Genomic DNA, 21,133 nt, shown 5'->3' with positions numbered 1-21,133 from the left:
ATCCCATTTAAGAAACCTCTCTCAAAAGAAAAACCCCAACCAATCTTTCAGACGACCCCCCTGTGCCTTTTCTTTCTTCCATGTAATCAGTGAGTTATCTAGGGCTACCTCCAACCACTCCACACAGTAATCCAAGGGATAGGCACAGAATTGCAAATCAAGTATCTTTATTTATTCTAATTATTGTTGGCATTAAATAGGAGTGAAAGACCAAATCTGTACTATGACAGATTATGCCAAACTCAGTGGAAAACAAAGTGAAAGTCTCTGAGAGAGAGAATATTTTCTAAGACAAGTTTATCAAAAAACATATTTACCACAACTGACTGGCCTAGACTGAAAAATACATGTGATCAATCCAGCAGTGTGCATGTCTGAGTGCTTCTACTGGCTGATCTGACAGACAGATTTCTTTAGGGGTTGCTAATTCCACTCCTCTGGCCACATCTACATGGCTGTGAGTTACTGCAGTGTACAGCTCCCACTGCATAATGCCCTCGAGCACACTGACAGAAAGGTAATCCCACTAATTACTGGAGCACCATGATATTTAATTACAAACAACACTGGTTTCTTTTTTAATTAGTTATCCTTACAAACGTTGCATATGTACCATAGGAAAGACATTTTGCATTTAAGAGACTGTACTAGTGAAACAAATTGAAGCGCTGGGTGCAAGGCAGGAAAGATGAGAGAAAGCTGGCACTGCTTTTTAACATGACTAACTATTTTGCAATTCCTACCTAAGCTTCATGATCATCCTAGATCTCTAGACACTCATCATTCAGCTCCTCAGAGCTGTGACAGAATTTGAAATTTTCTGAGAAAGGTTACCAACTCTCTTTGTTTCTCTCATCCACACTAAGAAAATGCTCATATTTACATTTTCTGTCACAAGACGTTTAGATAAGCTTTTAAGACATGTTAGCTTTTGATCAGAGACAGGAAAGTCAAGATGGAAAATGTCTGTTTCATGACAGACAGGAACCCCACCTGTCTGCTGCAATAATCTACTATTATACCACCAAAAATCTAATCCTTCTTTTCACAAACCAGACTTGGATTTTTGGTGGGGGAGGAGGAACGGAATAAAATAAACAATTAGATGTATTTTGTCACTCTGCCTCAGACTGTTGGGCATTCATCCCAGCCAACTAAACTGCAACAAATGAATCCTAAGTATGGTATAAGCAAGCATGTTAGGATGATATCTGCTGTGCCAGATATCTGGACAGTACAATCAACACCACTCAGCTTTCTTTAAAAATTGATGCTCTACTGTACTTAACAAACTGTTGGTCATGTTTACAGAAAATCAGTATCACAATGAGTAAATTGAGGCTCACAAAATTGTTTTATTTAAACAATTAAAAAAAAAAACTACACTAACACAGGAGAAATAAATATTTGTGAAAGAGGAAGTTCCTGACCTCCTTCTGACCTGAAAGCAGGGCCAGTGAGATGATCTGACCATCTCACGGAGAAGGAAGGTGGGAAAATTCCTTTTTAGATAAGAAAGGTTCACTTACAGACATGGCATTCGTATGAGTCAATGAAGTAAAAACGAAAATCAGACCAAAAAAGCCCAGGTAGTTTTATTTAAACTTTTAAATAAAAGCTCATATTTTGCTTTCTTAGTTGAAAAGGACATTTTAAGAAACACCCAAATCAAACATCTAACAAGTTTTCTTTATCATATGCAAATATATTACAAATTCATTTAGCATCTAATCTTTAACTGAAGCCTCCACAAGACTTCATATCTCATAAACTCAAATTTACATCAAGTCCTAGGGTATATAGTGAAAATAATACAATTCATAGAGCTTAGTTCAAAGTAACATCTTCAATCTTAACATGGCTGAAAAGAAGGGGAGAAAAATCCTTCAGATGAACTTTCAACCATTCCACCTGCTCTGTTTCTAGTCATTTTAACAAAGAAAATAAAGCAAAAATTGTAATGCAACTTACCCCTCTTCCTAGTTTTGAACCGCTGGCCTGTTAGCACCGGCTTCTGATTCTTATTCATAAAATTTCTGGAGAAAGAAAGAAAGAAAGGGAAAAATATTTATACTCTATCATTTATAGCAACAATTTAATCTAAAGGCAAAATAAAGACTCAGGGTAGCAAAATCCCAACATATGACAGGTAAAGAAAATTCTTAACACATTTTCCAAGAGTAATTCACATTATCTTTAAGATGAAGAGCACTACAATCCAAGGATAACTTCAATAAGATGTGTTTTTCTTAAAACCTGGCTGTTGGCATCTCTGCAAAAAACTGTGAAGATTCAGAACTGACTGGGAAGGTGATGGAGTCTCTGCCCTTACTCCTGGGGCAGGGGTACACAACCACTGCCCATGCAGCCTGTGGGGATGCTGGGGGCACTAAGGCAGAGGGCTGGGAGCCAACCTGGTGAGGCTCAGGTCCCACCCTCTGGCACAGCCACCAGGCAGATGCATGCCCAGGGTTATGCACTGTCCAGCTCAAGACAAGATTTTGTGTTCTAACCATGAAGACAGTGCTTTAATCATCAAATTCTAATCAAACATTTCTTACAAGCATTACTGTATCTTAGCAACTTTCAGTTCTGAAAAGCATGCGGGTGTTGCAAAAATAATAGAAGATAAACAAATCCCTCACCCCATCAACTTGGAGCATACATACAGAGTTAAGGACCTACATGGCACATCATACAACAGTAAAAAATACTGAGCTTCTATTACTTCAGACCTCCACAGCAAATCTTAACACACAATGTCAAAAAAATTGGCAAGTGATAATATATTAATGTATTACTTCAGACCTTTACAACAAATCTCAACACACAATGTCAAAATAATCAGGAAGCGATAATATATTAATGTCACTTTATCTAAAGAAAACAAAACTATTTTTAAGCTTTGGATACAATCAGTTTCATCGCACAAAACTTAGCTTATGCAAAGAGCAGCTGAACCAAGAGCTGAATTCAAACAGCAGCAATTAAAAGGAAGCTTTGCAGCACTAGGAATCACCACAGGTCATCATCCTGTCCTGCCCACAGCACCTGCCAGCCCTGACACTTAGAGGCCACCTACTCCACACCCTGCAGGCTATTTGGTCACTGTTACATATGAGTTGCTTGTCCAGAATTAAACCTTCTCACGAAAGACTTTGAGCATGTTCTTCTAATAACTGCAGTTTTACATAAATCTGTATTATTTGTATTTCTTCATTGTGGACTCTGCAGGTCTAGTTTAGAAGTACACAGATTTTCCAACATGCTTCCTACCACAAATGAAAAGAAATTCAAGCTCCATGGCTGAGAAAGCCATCAATCACATGTTACTATCCAAGTAGTGTTTTCTCTACCCCTGAAAGTTCATTTAACCCTCTTAACAATGCTCCAGCTATACGATGTATTCCCTTTCACCAGACTTGTAGTGGCAGCATCCCTAGCTGGCCACTTTTGCAGCATTTCAAATGTTTTACTTGGCAAATCACTTCCTTCTAGTCTAGGTTTACCACTTATCCAGTCAAAAACTCTGCATGCAGGCACATGAACTGGAAATAGCCAGTGGAGTTCAGAGTAAAGGTTTGCATCCTGTAAGTCACAAAACCACAAACACACAACAAGCAGTTCAACTGAGATTCACACATCCCCGAGACTTCAAGCTGCAGTTCTAACAGACCAAGGAGCATTTCAAAACAACTGCAACACTTAACAGCCCTCTGGAAAAAACGTTCTGGTAATCTGCAAAGAGTTAAACATGGCCAACCAGGTAACATGGGATCTTTCAAAGTGCTGTAGGATCCAGGAGTGCCCTCACAGCACAGCTCCAAAGGCTCTTTCCCCTGATGAGACAGCTCGGTGTGAGAGGAACAGGAGGTGCTTTATAAGTTAATTAGGCAGATAATCCAGCAATCTACAGGGATGAGCAACAGCCCAGCCTATAGCCAGGGACTGCCTAGATTTGACATACTTATCTGCTCTGTCTTTCTGTCCTTCAGTTATTTGTAAAGAGAATGATCTATAACATTCACCTAGGTATTTTTGACTTGTTTTTATGTTTTGCCTGGACACCTTACACCTTATTCCAAAAACATTCATTTCAAGAGATGGCAAGAGAAAACCAAAAGGTTTGCAAAAAAAATGTCAAGCAAGGCACACAGCAGGTAAGAACTCCACTTTTCACAGCTCTTCCAGAGCACAAACATGATGTCAGGCTGGGGTCACAGTGCCCACTTACTTAAGCAACACACAAAAGCCTTCAACCCAGCACACTTGGACAGTTTCCCAGTTTCTATGAAAGACAGAAATGCATACACTGAATTTCTAACACCAGACTTCTTTCCTTGGATGCAGTGTATTTTTAAGTTGCAAAAACACTTGCATGCACCTGAAGCTTGACTATGGATTTTAACGGTTGCCTGTGAACAAAATGTATGTCCTTTAAGACAGCTGGGAAAAAGATTAAAAAAAAAAGCAGTTAAAGCAGGACTCCCAACTTGTGGCAGATTTAATGACTAAAGGTTCAGTGCAATAGAAGAGACTCTTGAATAGTTAATTACCAGGAACACAGGATATGCATTCTTCTATATTTAGCTTTAAATGTGCTGTGCTTTAATCTGCTCGAGTGAGGGTCTGGCTTTATAAGGCACTGCCTAAAGCAATGGCCCAGGATCCTTCATTAAGAAACACAATCTTGACACTGAGCAAAACCAACCCAGTGATCTATACAAGAATTGAGAATGGCATCAAGTCCTGAAAACGAGATTTTAAAGTGCTGTTGCTACCACAACAGATGCCTGGATAATAAAATTTACAAAAGTGAATGCAATGCAAACTTTTTTTTCATCAATAAGAAACCAACAACAGCACGAAAGTGGTGCCTGAAGGTTGTAAATTCAGGGTGGAAGCATATAAACTTGCACAGCACATTTGATTGCATCAGAGAGTGCAGCCTGCCTCCCAGGTGTCAGATAGCTGTAAAACCTTGAAATCATTCAAGACCTTGAACTATTACATATATTCTCCATTTTGAAAGGTACAGAACCTGGGCTCAAAGCCAACGGCCAATTTTGAAATGGCAGCTAAGCAGTCATAGTGGTTTCAGTGGAGCAAGGATCTTAAGGACAGATGTGGGTAGGAAGGGAATTGCCTCCAAAGAAAACCCAAACCACCAGCCAAACTTTTATCTTGCAGCCAAACATCCTCCACAATTTACAAGAATTGTCAGCAGGAGAGCAAGTAAGAGATATGGAAATGTCAGCTCTCTCCTTTCAGACTCCACTCTTCAGCAAAAGATGGGAGAGGCTCAGCAATAGAAGCTTTCCTCTCAATTTACTGCTCAGTACTCAAGCAGATGTCAGGGCAGTACAGAACCTGGCACTACGCTCCACAACGGGTTCATTTTTCATACAAACAAAAAGTATCTAAGCCTGCTAATTACTAACTTGTAGCTACAAAATTAATCAGAAAAATAAAAAAATGCATGACTTTAAAGTTTACCAAATTCCACTCCCACTCTTGTTAAGAGGCTTGTACAAAACAGATCCATACTTTAAAAATTCATAAATTGGTGAGTTGGCACATTCTCCTGAGACTGCTTGAAATCCAGGAGCTAACTAAGCTTCCTCTACAGCTGCTCCTCATTTTCATGCTGAAGACCCTAAATAGTTAAAATAAAACTTAGGGACATATACAGCTGTAGATATGCAGATACATATTATAGAGCAGTTACTCCAATCAAGCAATCCTTCTAACACAACTAATAAAAATTGTAACAGTTTTAATTAATAAATCCAGCATTAATTAATAAAATACATTTATAAAACCTGCAACAGACAAAGTAAAAGTTTTTTCACCACTTCAGCAAGTATGAACTCACTTAATAGGTTAGTAAAATGTAGTCTTTTATCCACACCACAGGGAAATTCTTATGATGATTAACTCCTCAATTATTTAAAGCCTTGGTAAGGCTGAAGTTTCTACCATTTGTTCTTGGAAACATTTTGCTCAAATTGAAAAAAAATACTGAAAACCTTTATTCAAAGCAACACTATTTTTCTAAGCATCATTTTGCACTTCCTTTGACCAAAATATCAGAATCATCTGAGATTCTCCCAACATTAACATGCTCAGATGAATCTGGGAACAGTTGCTTCACAGCAGCAAAACTTCACTGCCCTAGTTACAGAGAGAAGGGAATCAATGCCAAGCAGCATAAGGAAAAGAACAACATTTTAATAAAAACAACCAGCATTTTATGGCTCTTGGTGTGCAGGGCACAAAGTGCAGCCCAAGGGCAGGCAGTGACCCTCTGGGCAGCCCAGGGGACTGGGGAGGCAAGGGGGGCACAGCTGCACAGGACGCTGCGCTGCTGCCGTGGGGACTGGCGCCGATGGCGTCTGACTGACAGGGCGATGGAGAGAGCTGCCAGAACACCAACACTGCACCACCAGCCTGCACAGCAACACAGCCTTGGCAGCAGCTATTTCCATCTCCTTCCCTTGCTCAGATATCGTGTAAGACAGGGGCAGAACTCATCACAAAGGCAAATAAAATAGAAGCATAGATGGGTAGAGTTGCTACGAAGGAAACATCCCAACCCACATATCAAAGGCAATCTTTTCTTTCCCACCAAAGAATATCCAGGACATTAAAAAGCTTTACTGGGTATTTTTTATCCAGCAATGTTATTGGGTGTTTTCATTGTCTCACAGTTACAGTTCCAGGCTTGGGGTAAAGAGAGCTTTCCACCCCTCTCAGGAGCAAGCCAAGAAGTTACATTAAATGCAAATTACTGAACTTGAGCAGCATAGAGAAAAAGCTGCCCTTGCACTTTTGCCAGAGAGGAAACGTGTCAGCATGCAGCCAGCAGCTGTCTCTGCTCTCTGAAAAGCAGCAGACAGCTAGATCATAAGCTAACAAAATCTGTAGGTGGAAAACTTATAAGTCATTACCAGTAGAGAGAACAGAGCAATGTGAGGGGACAAGAAGACAGAGCAGATGCAATCCAGACACAGGTTCTCAACAAATCCTCATCAGGCTTCCTGCCTTCCACTGGGACACTGTGCCTTTTGTTCCTAAAACACTGGGATTTTTTTAAGAAGTGACTAATAAGTTGGAGGTCCATAAATTCAACCATGGCACAAATCACCAGGAAGTGCAGCACCAGCAACCAGGTTTCTCCAGCAGACTTGCCACAGAGGCACCAGCACAGCTGCCATGTTTATGAAACCTTTAACCCAAAGGTGCTGTTCATCAGGAACGATAAAGCCACAGCCAGGCTCCTGCCACATTAAAATCCCTTCCCTGGTTTTATAGCCTCAGCAGCAACATGCAGGGACAAAACAGTAACATAAGAATCTGCAGGGTAAACACAATTCACATGGGGGTTTAATGTTTACATGAAATACGAATATTGCTGAACCACATGCCCTGCCTTTCCCTAAAGAGCCTCCCAGAAGCTCTCAAGGCACTTAAATATTTAAAAAATGTTTATTTTTTAATCACAGAACAGTACTGGTCTGCAGTAAAAAGTGTATCTACTTCAATAAAAATATTTCTCTTATTAGCATGCTTAGTGGAAGAGAGAAAACAAGGAGATGAAGCAGAAGGAATTGATTTAATTCTGCAGCAAAATGAATACCTGAAGAGAATGAAACTTACCACATGGTAAATAATAAATAAAAACCTGTGCTCATGCAAGGTTTTCCAGGAACAAACTGGGCGTGCAGCTTGTGAAGAGTTATCCTGAGAAGGAGGGAGAAGACCTTACTGCTCTTTGCAGCCACCTGAAAGGGGCCAGAGCCAGATGGAGCTGGTCACTTCCCAGTGAGGAGCAGCAAGACAAGAGGAAATGGCCTCACCTTACATCAGGAGAGGTTTAAATTGGGTGGCAGAAAAATTTTTTTCACTGAAAGCATTGTGAGGCACTGGAATAGGCTGCCCAGGGAAGTGGTAGAGTCAGTGTCACTATTTAAAACACATGTAGATGGACTTGGTAGACATGCAGATGGCACTTAAGAACATGATAAACCCAGAAAAAACGAGAAGACAGACTCACTGAAGTCTGCACCATAAACCACATCACCTAACAGCTAAACTGGGATGTTTATTGAAAAACAGTCAGAAAAAGCCCCAGTTTCCACTGCCACCAATAAATGTACAACCACACACTGCATTAGAGAGCCACCTCACTGCACTTATTTCAGGACAGCAGGTATTTCTTAGGTCACTAACCAGGAATTCCTACAGAAGTGGCTAAGATGAGTAACACCACTGAAGCACTTTCAAATGCACTTCATGGTGTCAAGAGAACTGTAAATTGAGCACTGAGACAATGGACTTCTCTGTCATGTCATCAGGAATCATATAAAAAGTGCATGAGTCATGGCACAGTCAGTGAAAGAAAAGGAAAAAAAAGAGTAAAAAATTCCTAATAACTGGCAGGTAGACATACAAGTTAAGAAAATTCAATCACACACTCAGGGTGACACACAAAAAATGTTGTCATTCAGTAACAAGATTTCTTCCAGGAACTAAAGAGGAGGAATTAGATGTAATTCTTTAAGAACAAGGTATTAGCAGGAGCTTTTCTCACTGTTGAAAGCTCTCTTAGGTGCTATACTCTTAACTGGAATAGGCTGTGATAATGGAGATGGTGTATTGCTACAAATCAATTCATATCCAATTAACATTCATTTGAAGGTAAAATACCAATTCCAAGCTTGCATACCTTGCCAACAGAAAAACCTCTTAGAAAAAGAAGGGGATAAACAGCATCAGGCAGAGATCAGGGTGAGGTGAACTGATAAAACAATGAAGAGAGAACTCTTCCAAAGCTAACAAAGTTTTCTCCTCACACAAGACACCACTTTCAATGGATTGTGTAAATGCTAAAACAGGGCTCTCAAATTTGGAGACATTACATGTCCTGATCATCCTGAAAAATTCAACTGTCTTAGCAATTGCTATAGAGATGATTTTGTTACAGGAAAATGGTGTAGCTGAAATTCTGCAAAAGCATGACTGTAAAGATACTGCAGCAATTTTGTTCAATCCTTCATTAATGTTTGGGGGAGAACTACAGAAGCCACTGCTCACAGTATATTTGCAAGAAATCATTAATGGAGTTACTTTATAGGATTCCTTTGAACCAGCTCTCTAATAAACCAATAAATACAGGTATTTGGAAGAAAACATGTTCAAAAAGTACCAGAGAGGCTTCATTGCCAAAAACAAAGCCTGTTGAGACACAAGAAAACACGGTAACAGTTTTGTAATGAAGGCAGGAAGATCAGCTTTCTCATATAGAGTACCAATCCTCTGTTCAAGTCCATCTTGCTTCTGTTTTTTTTTTAATATATCAGGCCACTGGAAGTTTTTATAATGTTGATGCTACTCATACAACTTCAGTATCAACAATAAAATCAGAAGATGTGCCTCTTCCATTATTCTTGCTACCTCAAAGCTCTGAGAAGCAGCAAAAGCACTGGAGATCACTTCTGCCTCCAGGACACAGACTGCAACACTTGAAAACTGATAAACTAAGGGGCTAAGGTTAAAAATAAATAAATAAATACAATCTGTGCATTCTCCAGAAAGAAACGCTCCCCAGATGCTAGCAGCTCATTATTTCATGAACTAAATACAGTAACGGGAGGAGGGATGTATTAATAGCCAGCACCTCCTACACACCTGCAATTGGTGAAGGCCTTGATTTTAATAGAGGAACTGCTTTAAGCAATAAAGCAAGTTTCAATTCAGAACTCCCTAATTATTTCTTCAAAGCACGTGCAAAGAGTTCACCAAGACAATGCATGGGGTGTTTTTTTTTTTACCTGAGGGAAAATGAATCAGCTGCCAGGTATCTGAATTCTGATCTTTTTGGCACAAAGGGCCAGCAGCTTTTCACCATATCTATTACTCCAAACATACCAGCTAACATTGGTTATGCTGTTAGCAGTATTCACTTGGAGAAAAAAAAGGAATCTGTAACTGACTTGTGTCACTCTGCATCCCAAAAGCAGTCCCATATTCCCTGAGGCTGCTTCTTCCTCCTCAGAGCAGGTGAACATTTTGACAGAACACACCAGTTTTGGTAAATAAAATCCTGGAGTGGGGAATAGAAGCAATCAATGCTTGGACTACTTCAACCTGCAAGCAGTTACTTTCTAGGCAACGGTGGGTACAACTCCTCTGAGATCAAGCCAAGATGGCAATAGATACCAATTCACATCCAAGTTGTGTGTTGGGGCAAAAAAAGAAATAAAGGCCACCCATGGGGTGCCTACACAGTCAACTGTTATGCTAGGTGAGTCAGAAAACCAGCAATTACAGACTGAGCAGACACTTGCTATCATACCCACTGCTGGGCAGCTCCCATACCAGCACTCTCAGCCTTACTTCAGAACAGCATCTCTTCACCTCTGTGTGGAAACCTGAGAAATTGCTATGAGTTTGACAGGACATGAAAGAGAAATGTAGCACTCACTCTATCTACACTGGTTTTGTGTGTTGGCTTTTTTTTTGGTTTTGTTTTGTTCTCTTTGTTTTTCACCTACCAACACTACAGGCTACTTCCAGAGATAAGACTACAGACCCAAGGCAAATTTCTCCCCGTAAGCCAGGCTTTGGTATGAGAAGGCTGTCTCTTAGATCCACAAACACACAAGGCATTACTCACATTACTCACCCATGACACCAAATTCCACCCAGGAGTACTAGGACAACAGCATTGAGAGTTGGATGGCACCTGAGTAAGGTCAGGTTAGGAGAAGTAAACAAAAATCCCAAGAAGACTATCCTGGGTCAGCTTACTAATTTTGCAGGAGGACTTTAGTTGCTTTTTGTAAGATGAGGGAATGCATTCAAACCAGTTTTCTTCAGAGAGCAAAAATCTTTGAGACATGTTGTGATTCAAGCCACATATTTCTTCCCAAAAACGGGGGTGCCCAGAGAGAATATTGTCAAGACTGGTAATGTGAATCACATTGGTATTGTGACTGAACTGCTTTACTTTGTTATGTGTCATTTACATTTGTATGACATTCTCAGTATAATTTGTGTTACTCTGCTAAATCAGAAATCCCACATAATCTCAACTATCCTCAGGTGGGGAAATTAAGATATTAAACATCATACCCTTCACATGTGGAATATCTAAAAGATGCTGATCTTAGAGTATTGGACTCTGACACTTTGTACATATCAGAAATGGGAGATCAGTTTTGGTTTGGTAACCCAAAGCTCAAATACCAAGCAATCATATATGGCAAAGTTTCCTTCATTTTGGAATATCATACACAGACACAGTCCTGAAAATTCTCGAAGTGCTGCATCTTCTCTCAATTTTGACAGTTTAATTTTGCTTTTCTTGATCTTCTTCCATCCTGTATTTGAACATAAATGATATTAAACGTAAGACTTATCTGAAAATTTAAATGCCTAAAACCAAGAATATGTCCTTGATGGTAATCTATATTCAGGAGACTTTGCAATACATCAAACTGAACCCAAAGAATTCACAGTTGTCTATAAACACAGCACTGCAAGCAATGGCTATTATGAATGCTTCTTAAGTTTTGCTTCTTAAAAAGTGGTAATTATATGCAATTTTGATCATAATTGCAATCAGATGAAAATTCAGTTCTCAAAACCACATTTATATATACAGGTGGCCAAAATCACAGAACTAAGAAACACTGCCACAAAAGGAAGTCAAATAAAGCAACAATATAAATCACTTGAAGAAGAAAAAAAATAGAGCAACTAGCCTGTTGTGTCAGTAATTTCTATCTGTTTTCCCATATTATCATCCTCTCCTAACAGCTTAATCACATTACAAGAAGCTAGTAGAAGTTAGTGAGACATCTGTTTCACCCAGATGTAGATCAGAGCAGGTACAGAATATTTTGCCCCCCTCCACCAGAGGCAGCACGCAGTGCTGAATACACTGCAGTGCTTTGTGCCCACACACTGGTAATGGAAGCACAGATGCTGTCAGTCAGCTCAGCTCAATGCCAAACCCAGCAATTTAACTGAAACTACTGGTGGTGAGCACCACTCCCTGTTTTGCTGTCAATCACTCTAGAAGGCAATCAGATAAACCAAAACACCTATTGACTTTTCTTGACTGAACGGCCAACTGGCAGAACCCAAATATGGGGTGTATTTGCCTTGCCTTTAAAAATTAATTATGACACCTAGTGTAACCCTGCAATTCTTGCATATTTTCACCATAAGAAAAAACACAAACACTTCCAGAAAACAGCTAATCTGAAATGTTCTGCTTGCCCATCTTAGAGTGAGATGGATGAACAGCTTCATAGCTTCAGATTTAAGTCACTTTTTATGTATCTGAATCAGATCAAACTTCACACCTGCAGATCGGCCATCTGTGTGAAAGTCTATAGCTCAGTGATACCTACAAACATCTCAAGCAGAGATAGGAATTTAGTTCCCCACCCAAAATTAACTATAAGGCAATTACTATTTGTATCCTATTCAGTTCTATAGTTAATTCATTAGACCTGCTTGTTCATCTTTCTGAAATAATTCACAGAACTTTCATTGTTGGCTGAGAAGTTTCAAAATGCAGCATACCACAAATAAGTTGAGAGCACAGCCTCAGTATCAGACCACAGCCATCCACCCACTCCCAACCCAGTTTCTGAAGCCAAGCACTGCTGCAGGAGTTATGGATTTCTAACCAGAATATGTTTAGTATCTTTTTAAAGGGCATAAAGCATCACTATGCCAGACAGCCTTGCTTCCTTCAGAGAAAGCATGCATCCACTTTGTGGTGTTTGGCCTATGTCAACGTCAGCTTGGCACAATGATATTTGACACTATTAATAGGGAAATCTATTTTCTTGTTTACAACATCACTGTTCATGCACTGGGAATACCAATATCAGCAACCTACTTCTGCAGATAACCTAATAAGGGCTCCATGCAATGTGTATCTGTAGGTGTATGCATACATACATTTGTACAAGAGAGCAAAAACACCAGTAAATGCTACATTAGATTTCTACAACCCACCTCCTATGAAGATACAAACTATGAATAATTTAAAAGATTTACTAATGAGACAGCTAGAGGATTTTTTTTTTGCTGGACTGAGAAACCACAAGGAAAGGCTTGGCTGGTCCCTCTGAGGCTTCAGAAAGACATGGCAGTTAAATCCTAGAATGCAGAACCATTGAGTGACTGGATACAGTCAAACTCTCCAAGTCAGAGAACTGACTGCTGAAGGCCATGCAAACCAGCGCATTTGTATCCCACCTCAAACGTTGCTCTGCATAGTTTGATACACTCTGTAGAGCTGAAGAACTAGTAAAGTTAGCATATGTTCTTTGCTAAGGGAGGATAAAATTACAAGGGTAGGAGTGACAACCTAAATTAATTTTTTTTCAATTCTAAAACTATGTGTATTCTTTCCTTTTTCTAATTCAGAAAGCCTTTTAACAAGGCCCCACAAAACAGGACAGCCAAAGTCAAAACTTGGCAAAAGACCTCATGCATGTGCTTGAGCATAGAAGTAGGTGTTTCCTCATGCTGGGAAAGCAGCTGAGACCCATGGGCAGGATGATAAATTTGAAGGGCAGAGCCAAGGATTCACATGGCCCAGGGGGCACACTGACTGGCGCTTCTTCTCATACAAAATGTAGAGAAAGAAAGCCACAAACATCTTGGCAGAATACGGTATTCAACAGCACAACACTGGGTTTTCATAGCACTGGCTGATGATTTGGGGATCCTCAGGTCACAGTCACAAGAAATTACACATTAAGAAAATAGCCAAAGCAGACCTAAGACAAAAAAGATTTAACACAGGCTTCAGAAAGGTGCAGAGACATAGACAGAACTAGCAACCAGACTCAAATCAAACTCACACCAATATTGGTGCATACAGGCAAGGTTGTAAATTAAAAGAAACTCACCAACCCCTCTTCTAAAGGGGGACTTCTCTCAAGCACTTAAAAGAAGTAACATACTTTGTTTTTCTAGTTTTCTGTTGCTCAAGGCATGAAATGGCAGTGAAAATAAATTACAAGCCCTATATCTAATGCTCAGTAATATCTTCCCAAGATTTCACCCATGTCTTATCAGAAGAAAATGACTAATATATAACTTGAATGCACTGATTGTATCTTCACTCTTAAAAACATTTCTAGAGAACTAGAGGACTAGAGGAAACAAAACCTAAAATGAAAGGATCACTTTAGCTTGCAAATTACAAACCACTGAACTGCTCAGTCTTCTTTTCTGCATGAAAACACATCTAAGGAAAACACATGAGAGAGTAGTTATTACAAGCAAGTACAACCCCAAAGTCATATTTAATTGTTCTGCCTGCAGTATCTGAAGGAACTGTAGAAGGGTGTAACTCACTGAGATTCAAGACATCACAGAAGATGCTTCCTTTCCAATGTCCCCTGGCCAACCTCTATCCCAGACTGTGTCTAGCATTTCCTTTGCTGATCTGTCTGTCCTCAGTCCTAATTCTCACTAGAGGTAATCCATCATCTTACAGGCTGAATAAAAGCAGTAATCTTTGTCTGCCACTATGAGCCTGCAGAAAATGTAAGTGATCTCTATACAGAACTTCTCCATCCAACCTAAGAATAGCTCAGATTTTGCAGAGGAAATCCTTATACAGAATGACAAAACATACTGATGTATGAAGGACTCGGTGAATTTTAAAATTCTTTCCATAATTTCTGTAGTAGAAAAAAAAATTAATTTCTAATTTCAAAAACTCTTAGACACATAGCAACTAAAAGCTCTCACAGAAAAAGTAGAAATTACTACTGATTTACTTCCTGGAAGTGTTTTCCTGACTTGCTGCAATTTAAAAACCAAAACAGTGATTATTTGTTTTATACAGCACATGTGAAGAAGATGTTTTTCTTTATTAAAACCAGCTTAGCCAACAAAAATGAATCTAAAGATGGAGAACAGTCCTGCAATTTGATCTACATGAGACACCACACTTGGGCTTAGCCATCCCTATCACAAACAGTGACCCAAGCTGGAGGTTTTACCAGCAAATTGCTACCAAAATATGAGTTCCCTGTATTGTGCTTGCACTATACAACCACGCTTTACAGAAGACCAAAGCTGTTAAACCCTGAAACTCAAGTGTTTCATTCATGCAAGAATGGTAAAGAGCACTTCAGTGCAGTAAAATGGCCACCACACCACTGCACATAGGTACTGAACTCTGCTTGGCTTTTTATTTTGACTTTTGCAGTCTCTTACAAGATCTACAGCTACATTTAAGAACTATGGTACAGTGAGTTCAAAAGGGTTTTCAGGCATGGTAGAAGATTATTGCACTCCACAGACTTTTCTCTAGGGAGAAAAAATAGATTTTTTTTTTCCATTTGTCAATCTTCCTCTCACACACCAGCATTACCTCTGAGTGATCCTTGAGTATTTTATTTATCTTTCAACAGACAGTTACTACTTTAATATATAAGTACTGTTGCAGTTGAGCAGAAGTGTAATTTTTAATCAACACTGAATCACATGGAAAAATAAACCATTTCAGAAATCAAATCTAAAATTTCATGGGCAACCATCACAGTTCACAGCTGATTTATTGCTCATAAAATATAAAAATGGAATTACTTCACCTGTAAGCTCAAGTAGAGAGACAGATGTGGGTGACTGTCTATTGCCTTATGAGGCACACAGATATAGGAATTTTTGAATTTGCACAGGAGGAATGAGGACAGAAAGTAAGGAATAAAAGATGATGCCTCTTAAAGCAATCTGAATTTAACAGCACACAGTCATTCAATGCATGATCTAATTCCTCTGTCCTAAACAATAACCTTAAGCCTACAAAGAGGTACATATATCTGCACATGACTGTAAGCAGAGTTTAATAACCCTGTCTGGAGGTTAAAAAAATTACTCACTAATTAGATCTAATTAAACATTTAACCCAAGTGCCTCCATCATTCTTCACCAAAGAAAGGTCTGATTGTCACTGACTAAATGCTGCTAACGCTGTTGTTCCCAGTACTGCACTCATGAATCCCTAAAACCAGTACAAATTCTGTATGTGCTGTAATTTTTCAATCTTCTCCTACACACAGATATATTTCCCTAGCACCTTTATGCAATTTTATTCGCTTTATATTTCTGAAATTTTGAATTTATTTTAGGAACAGCCATCTGAAAAGCAATTGCAAACCAGCTCTTACAGAAGCTGTGCTAATGAACTACTGGGTTATTGCTACCACCTGCAAAGCATAAGAGGGAAAGAATTTAGTCTTGCAAAGGTGCCCAGGCATACTCTGACACATACTGCTCTGCTGTCACTAAACACATCTCAGTCTTTAACAGCAAAAAGCTGCTTGCACACCATCTGTTCCAAAAAATGCAAGTACCTAACTATGTGGAATTCATAGGCACGAAACAATTTGTTTAAAGCTTAGATTTCTTTTAATTCAATAAAACCACAGTGACTTAGAGCTACATGTGAAAAGCACAAAGCAAGTATTGTCTGAGCAAGCCACTCATACTAGAACCACCTAGAAAAAACAATTAAGAGAATGTGAACTCAATCTGCAAAAGAGCAATTTATTTTTTTTTCCTATGCTGGGTATATAAAAGAAGAAAGAAGTACACATATCTGATTTTGTTGCGAAAGCAATGCTGACTTTTTCAAAGGAAGCTTTTAACCAGGTAGTACAAATGCACATTCATCTAAGGCACTTACATTGCCCATGATCATCATCACAATACCTGAGCACCTCGAAATTTCTTCTTTGCTCTGTTAATCCTCACTCCCTGTGGGAAGATTCTGGATGCCCTGGCATGATCAGCAGTTAAAGACACACAAAAATAAAAGCATATGCTCAAAAATGCACTTTGCAACATATACAGATGAACAGTTTTCTTAGAAGAAAATTCCATAGGTGATAGCTATTCTGGATATATTTTAGGTGCAAAACCACCAAAGCTGGCTCTGCTCAATCAGATCAAGTCTTGGAGTAAACCAACACCTAAGTTAAATCAGACCACTAAGCCCAGACAGGAGTGCATTACCATTATAGAGACATTCAAGCCCCAAACTGGTATTTTCACACTGCTCTGACCTGTATTTCCTGCTGGAGAACACTGCTCACCTCAACCATGCTCATCCTACAGTGTGCACCAGACAATCTTCTGGAAAATACTTTGGTGTCCTTCTGTCCCATACATGTAAGAATCCTTCAAGTCAGGATTGAAGAGAAGATGAAAGCAGCATAAACCTCATCTTGCCAGACTTTGGATACAGCTGGAGTCAAGTTCTAAGATTTGCTTCTGAAGGTCAAAGTGAAGAGAAAGCCTAACTTTGTGCAAGGTCTCACAAGGAATCAGTAACAGGTGGAGATCTCTATTGAGGTCTCAGATTAGCATTTTATCCACAGGAATACCTTGTGTGTAGCTATTGTGGATACACCAGTTGTGCTCAAAAACATGTATCAGTGCTCACCAGTTTCAGTTATTTTTCCATGGTTTTACAGTCTACCCTCCGGTATAAAACAGGCCTTAGCAACGTTGACAGATCATAACAAAGATGAGTGGCTGCCCTGAGATCCAGAAACAGATAAAAATTGAAAAACATCCCTTACAATATAATAAAAGCACTTCAAGAAATCTGAGTTATACAATGCAAATCAACTGGGCTGGGGGGGCCAGGGAAGTAACTTATCCACAGATTACTATTTGTGAGATCTGAGAGGAAAAAACAGAGGATGTTTCTAGCAATAAAAACCCCTTGAACTTGCATGAACTTGAATTGATCTAAATGAATAATCCTATTAGATCCTCTTAACTTTGGCCAGGATATAATTATAAGGATTGGAGACAGCAGGACCAAAACCCAGTGGGGGTCTGTCTGCAAGGCTCAACTGCACTTGAAGGAGATTTCCTATTGCCCAGGGCATGCAGGGAGACAGAGCTAGTGTACAAAAATGCACTTGGCAACAATATGTAAGGGATTTTACATACACCCAACACTTCAGCTCAGCAAAAAGACAATGGCAGGGGACACCACAGGTCTGTCAAGGCTGAACAGGAACCAATTCCTCATCAGCTCCCGAAACAGGAACTGGGGGCTGGGGATTGAACAAAACCATGAAGCAGCAGGTTCACAAACAGGAAAGAAGCAGTCCTCTTTCAAGCAGTCATGGAAGTTATAATCATGGGTTGCTGCATACACACAATTTATCTAAATTTAAAAAGCCTACCAGCCTGCTTTAGGCTGTTAAACATAAAGGTAAACACAAAGACACCACTTCTTGCTGAGGAAATCCCTAGCTGAACCAGTGAGATGGGAGCTAGGAACTAAGTCATAGAAATATGCATACATGTTTGACCTATTATTTTATTTTCCCCTAGACAAAATGGAGTGGGTCAGACAGGTTTCTGACCCCGCCAGGCCCAGGCACTGACTATGGGATCTTTGACCTCTGCAGAGTACACGCCCAGAATTCAGGCAACCCTCCAAGACAGTAGGTCACTTGAGAGAAAACAGTGAAACCAGTTCAGCATTTCCTCTCCCTCTCTTCCTTGTCCAAAGACTGAGAGCTTCATGGTGCACTCTCCAAGGCACAGGGCAATCTCTTCCCCCCAAACTGTCCTGAGAAAAAGGTTATTGCTCTGTACATTCTCCCAAAATGAATGTTACTTAATTAAAGAAATCCTAGTTATCTTCTTGCAGGAATCTTACCCCTGACAATTGCACAGGGCACTGAGGATCAGCTACACACTGGTAACAATAGCTATCACAAATCCCTGTGAGCACACCTCCATGCAGTAAAACCAGCAAACTGCTGGGGAAAAATGTCACCACTGGCTCCTGCTTCACAAATCACAAGTACCAGATGTATCACCTGATGAGGAAATAGGGAATTTTTAATATGTAAACATATTATTTAAAATCAGGAAAATATTCTGAATCACAGTGAGGTTAACATTTCTTCTCCCTCTGTAATACCCAAAATATATATTATTAATTACCAAGCAGTAATGCACATGTCTTAAATATGTGAAACAGATACAGCAGATAAAAGAAAATGCATTAGAGGGAAAGACACAAAGGCACAGAACCTACATTCCATGTTCCAGTGCTCTGCTGAGACAATGACTTCCTACATTGCCTTAAAAAAAATCACTTGTTGCCTCCATGCCTCAAATTATGTTCATAAAATGGAGGCAATGCCACTTCCTCACACTTTCACAAGGATAATCTGAAGATTGTGAAATATCTGCACATTACAAGACTGAAGGTCACACAGAAGCCAGGTAAGAGTGAGAAACATGTTTTAACCAGCACTGAAAGTATTTTATTACCCTTGCAGATGGAACACTCCTGTAGCCTTAGTCACCAAGTGAGATCCAGTGAGGCTGCCAAGGAAAAACTGTCTGTTCACTCTGTGAACAAGGGCAGGATGGCAATAATGACATTCTCATATTAAATAAAAGGAATGTCATATGCACACTTTTCTGTGCTGAATGCATGACAGTTTTTGTGGGTTTTTTTCAAATGCAAAAGGAAGCTTGAAGGCTGTTATTTAATAGTGCCACAGAGATTATTGGGGCACTGTAGTATCACAAAATTTGTTCACAGCAGGTAAAATTCGCACCCTGCAGTGAATCAACAAAAGACCACTTAAATCCCAATTTCAGCCTTCATGGTTGAGCCAGTGACATACTTCTGTTAGCACTACATGGGGATCGTTTTCTGGATCAGAATATTAAAAGCACTTGTGCTTCAATGGCATTTCCTTCAAGACATTTTTGGTTTCCCACAAAAAACGTCAAGGGAATCTGTTATAATCTGAAGTCCAAGCCAATTTCTTTTATTTACACTTGTTGATGCAAGTAAAACTAGATGGTGGTACACCCCTGTATTTCCATGATTTTTAACATCATGGCAACCTACACAATTTGGTTGTTTAGTTAAAATAAAATTGTATCACATTTTGGTTTTTTTTACTCAAATAGTTACAGAGATACACTATATTCAGAGAGCACGCTCTTCTATGAGAGAGATTTCACCATTTCTGAAAGTCAGTCAAAAAGTCACCTACAGGTATCAAAATAGAGAACAAAATCAGTATTAGAAAGAGAAATTCCAAAACGTAATTAAATATTTCAGTATGAGACCTGCAAGTACTAAGGAACAGAAAAATTCGGCTTGCTGATAAAGCCATGCCTTCAAAAATTAGTTACAGGAAAAAACAGGTTCCTTAAAAGGAAGGATACAAAAAATACACATTTAAGAGTAGAACAAAAGAGGGTAAAAGTCAGCATCAAGTATCAAGGTCCTGCTCTTTTCTCTGGTATAAACACAGCCAAAAATCAAAGATGTTAAACCTCAGTCTCTGTCCCTTGGAGGGGACAGGTCCCTGTGCTTAGCGAGCGTCCACTGGAATAGTGGAAAGTTGGATCTGTAACAAAGATTATTTTTCCACCAACAGTTTAATTTTAGAAAGGCGCCAACAAAAGGCACGGCTCTGACCACGCTGAGCGCGTTCCTTCCCCTCCCGGTCCATCAGCGCCCGCTTCCTCCTGCGGACACGATGCCGCGGCACCACCACGGCTCCATGCGGCCGCTCTAGCCGAACAAAACGCTCTTCCTGCCTGGGAAAAACGAAACAACAAAAAGCCCAACCACCCGACTAACCGCTGCCATAAAAAGGCAGGAAAGCAGGAGCACGGCAGGAAGGGCCGGCGTGCACCAGAGCCCGCACCGCCGCCCTCCCGCAGCGGACCCGGCGCCGCCGGTGCTCCGCAAACCCGCGAACGGCGGCATTTCCGAAGCCGGGCTCCAGCACCCACACCGGGGCTGTGCCGCCGCCGCCCGCCCTGCCCTGCCCCGCCATGGCCGCCGCGCCCGCCCGCCCGGCCGGAGCTGCCCCACAGCAGCCCCCGTGGCCTGGGCAGCGCGGCCGCGGGGCTCCGGCGGGGTCCGGCACGGCTCCCGCCCGGCGCTCTCCCCATCCCGGCCGCACCTGTCCGGTGGTTGCGCGGTCCGGGGCGGGGAGGGCGAGCGAGCGCGACGGCAGCGGCGACGGCGGGAGACAATGGAGGAGTGAAGGACGGACACATTGACACACGGGCGCCTCCG

At 40.4% G+C, this 21,133-nt stretch overlaps 1 protein-coding gene across 1 annotated transcript in view; it reads right to left on the bottom strand.

Moving 5' to 3' along the window:
- Window positions 1-21,122, bottom strand: part of BZW2 (basic leucine zipper and W2 domains 2) — a 55,156-nt gene extending 34,034 nt beyond the window's left edge. Inside the window, exons 1-2 of the mRNA XM_058026144.1 lie at window positions 21,018-21,122; window positions 1,972-2,036 (exon numbers count right to left, since the gene is read on the bottom strand). Coding sequence (XP_057882127.1) covers window positions 1,972-2,029 — 58 coding nt within the window. The 5' untranslated portion in view covers window positions 2,030-2,036; window positions 21,018-21,122. The remainder of the gene's footprint in view (window positions 1-1,971; window positions 2,037-21,017) is intronic.
- Between the last annotated feature and the right edge of the window lie 11 nt (window positions 21,123-21,133).

This window comes from Melospiza georgiana, chromosome 1 (assembly GCF_028018845.1).
Source record: "Melospiza georgiana isolate bMelGeo1 chromosome 1, bMelGeo1.pri, whole genome shotgun sequence".
Classification (NCBI taxonomy): domain Eukaryota; kingdom Metazoa; phylum Chordata; class Aves; order Passeriformes; family Passerellidae; genus Melospiza; species Melospiza georgiana.
This window is presented reverse-complemented; position numbering and strand designations above follow the sequence as displayed.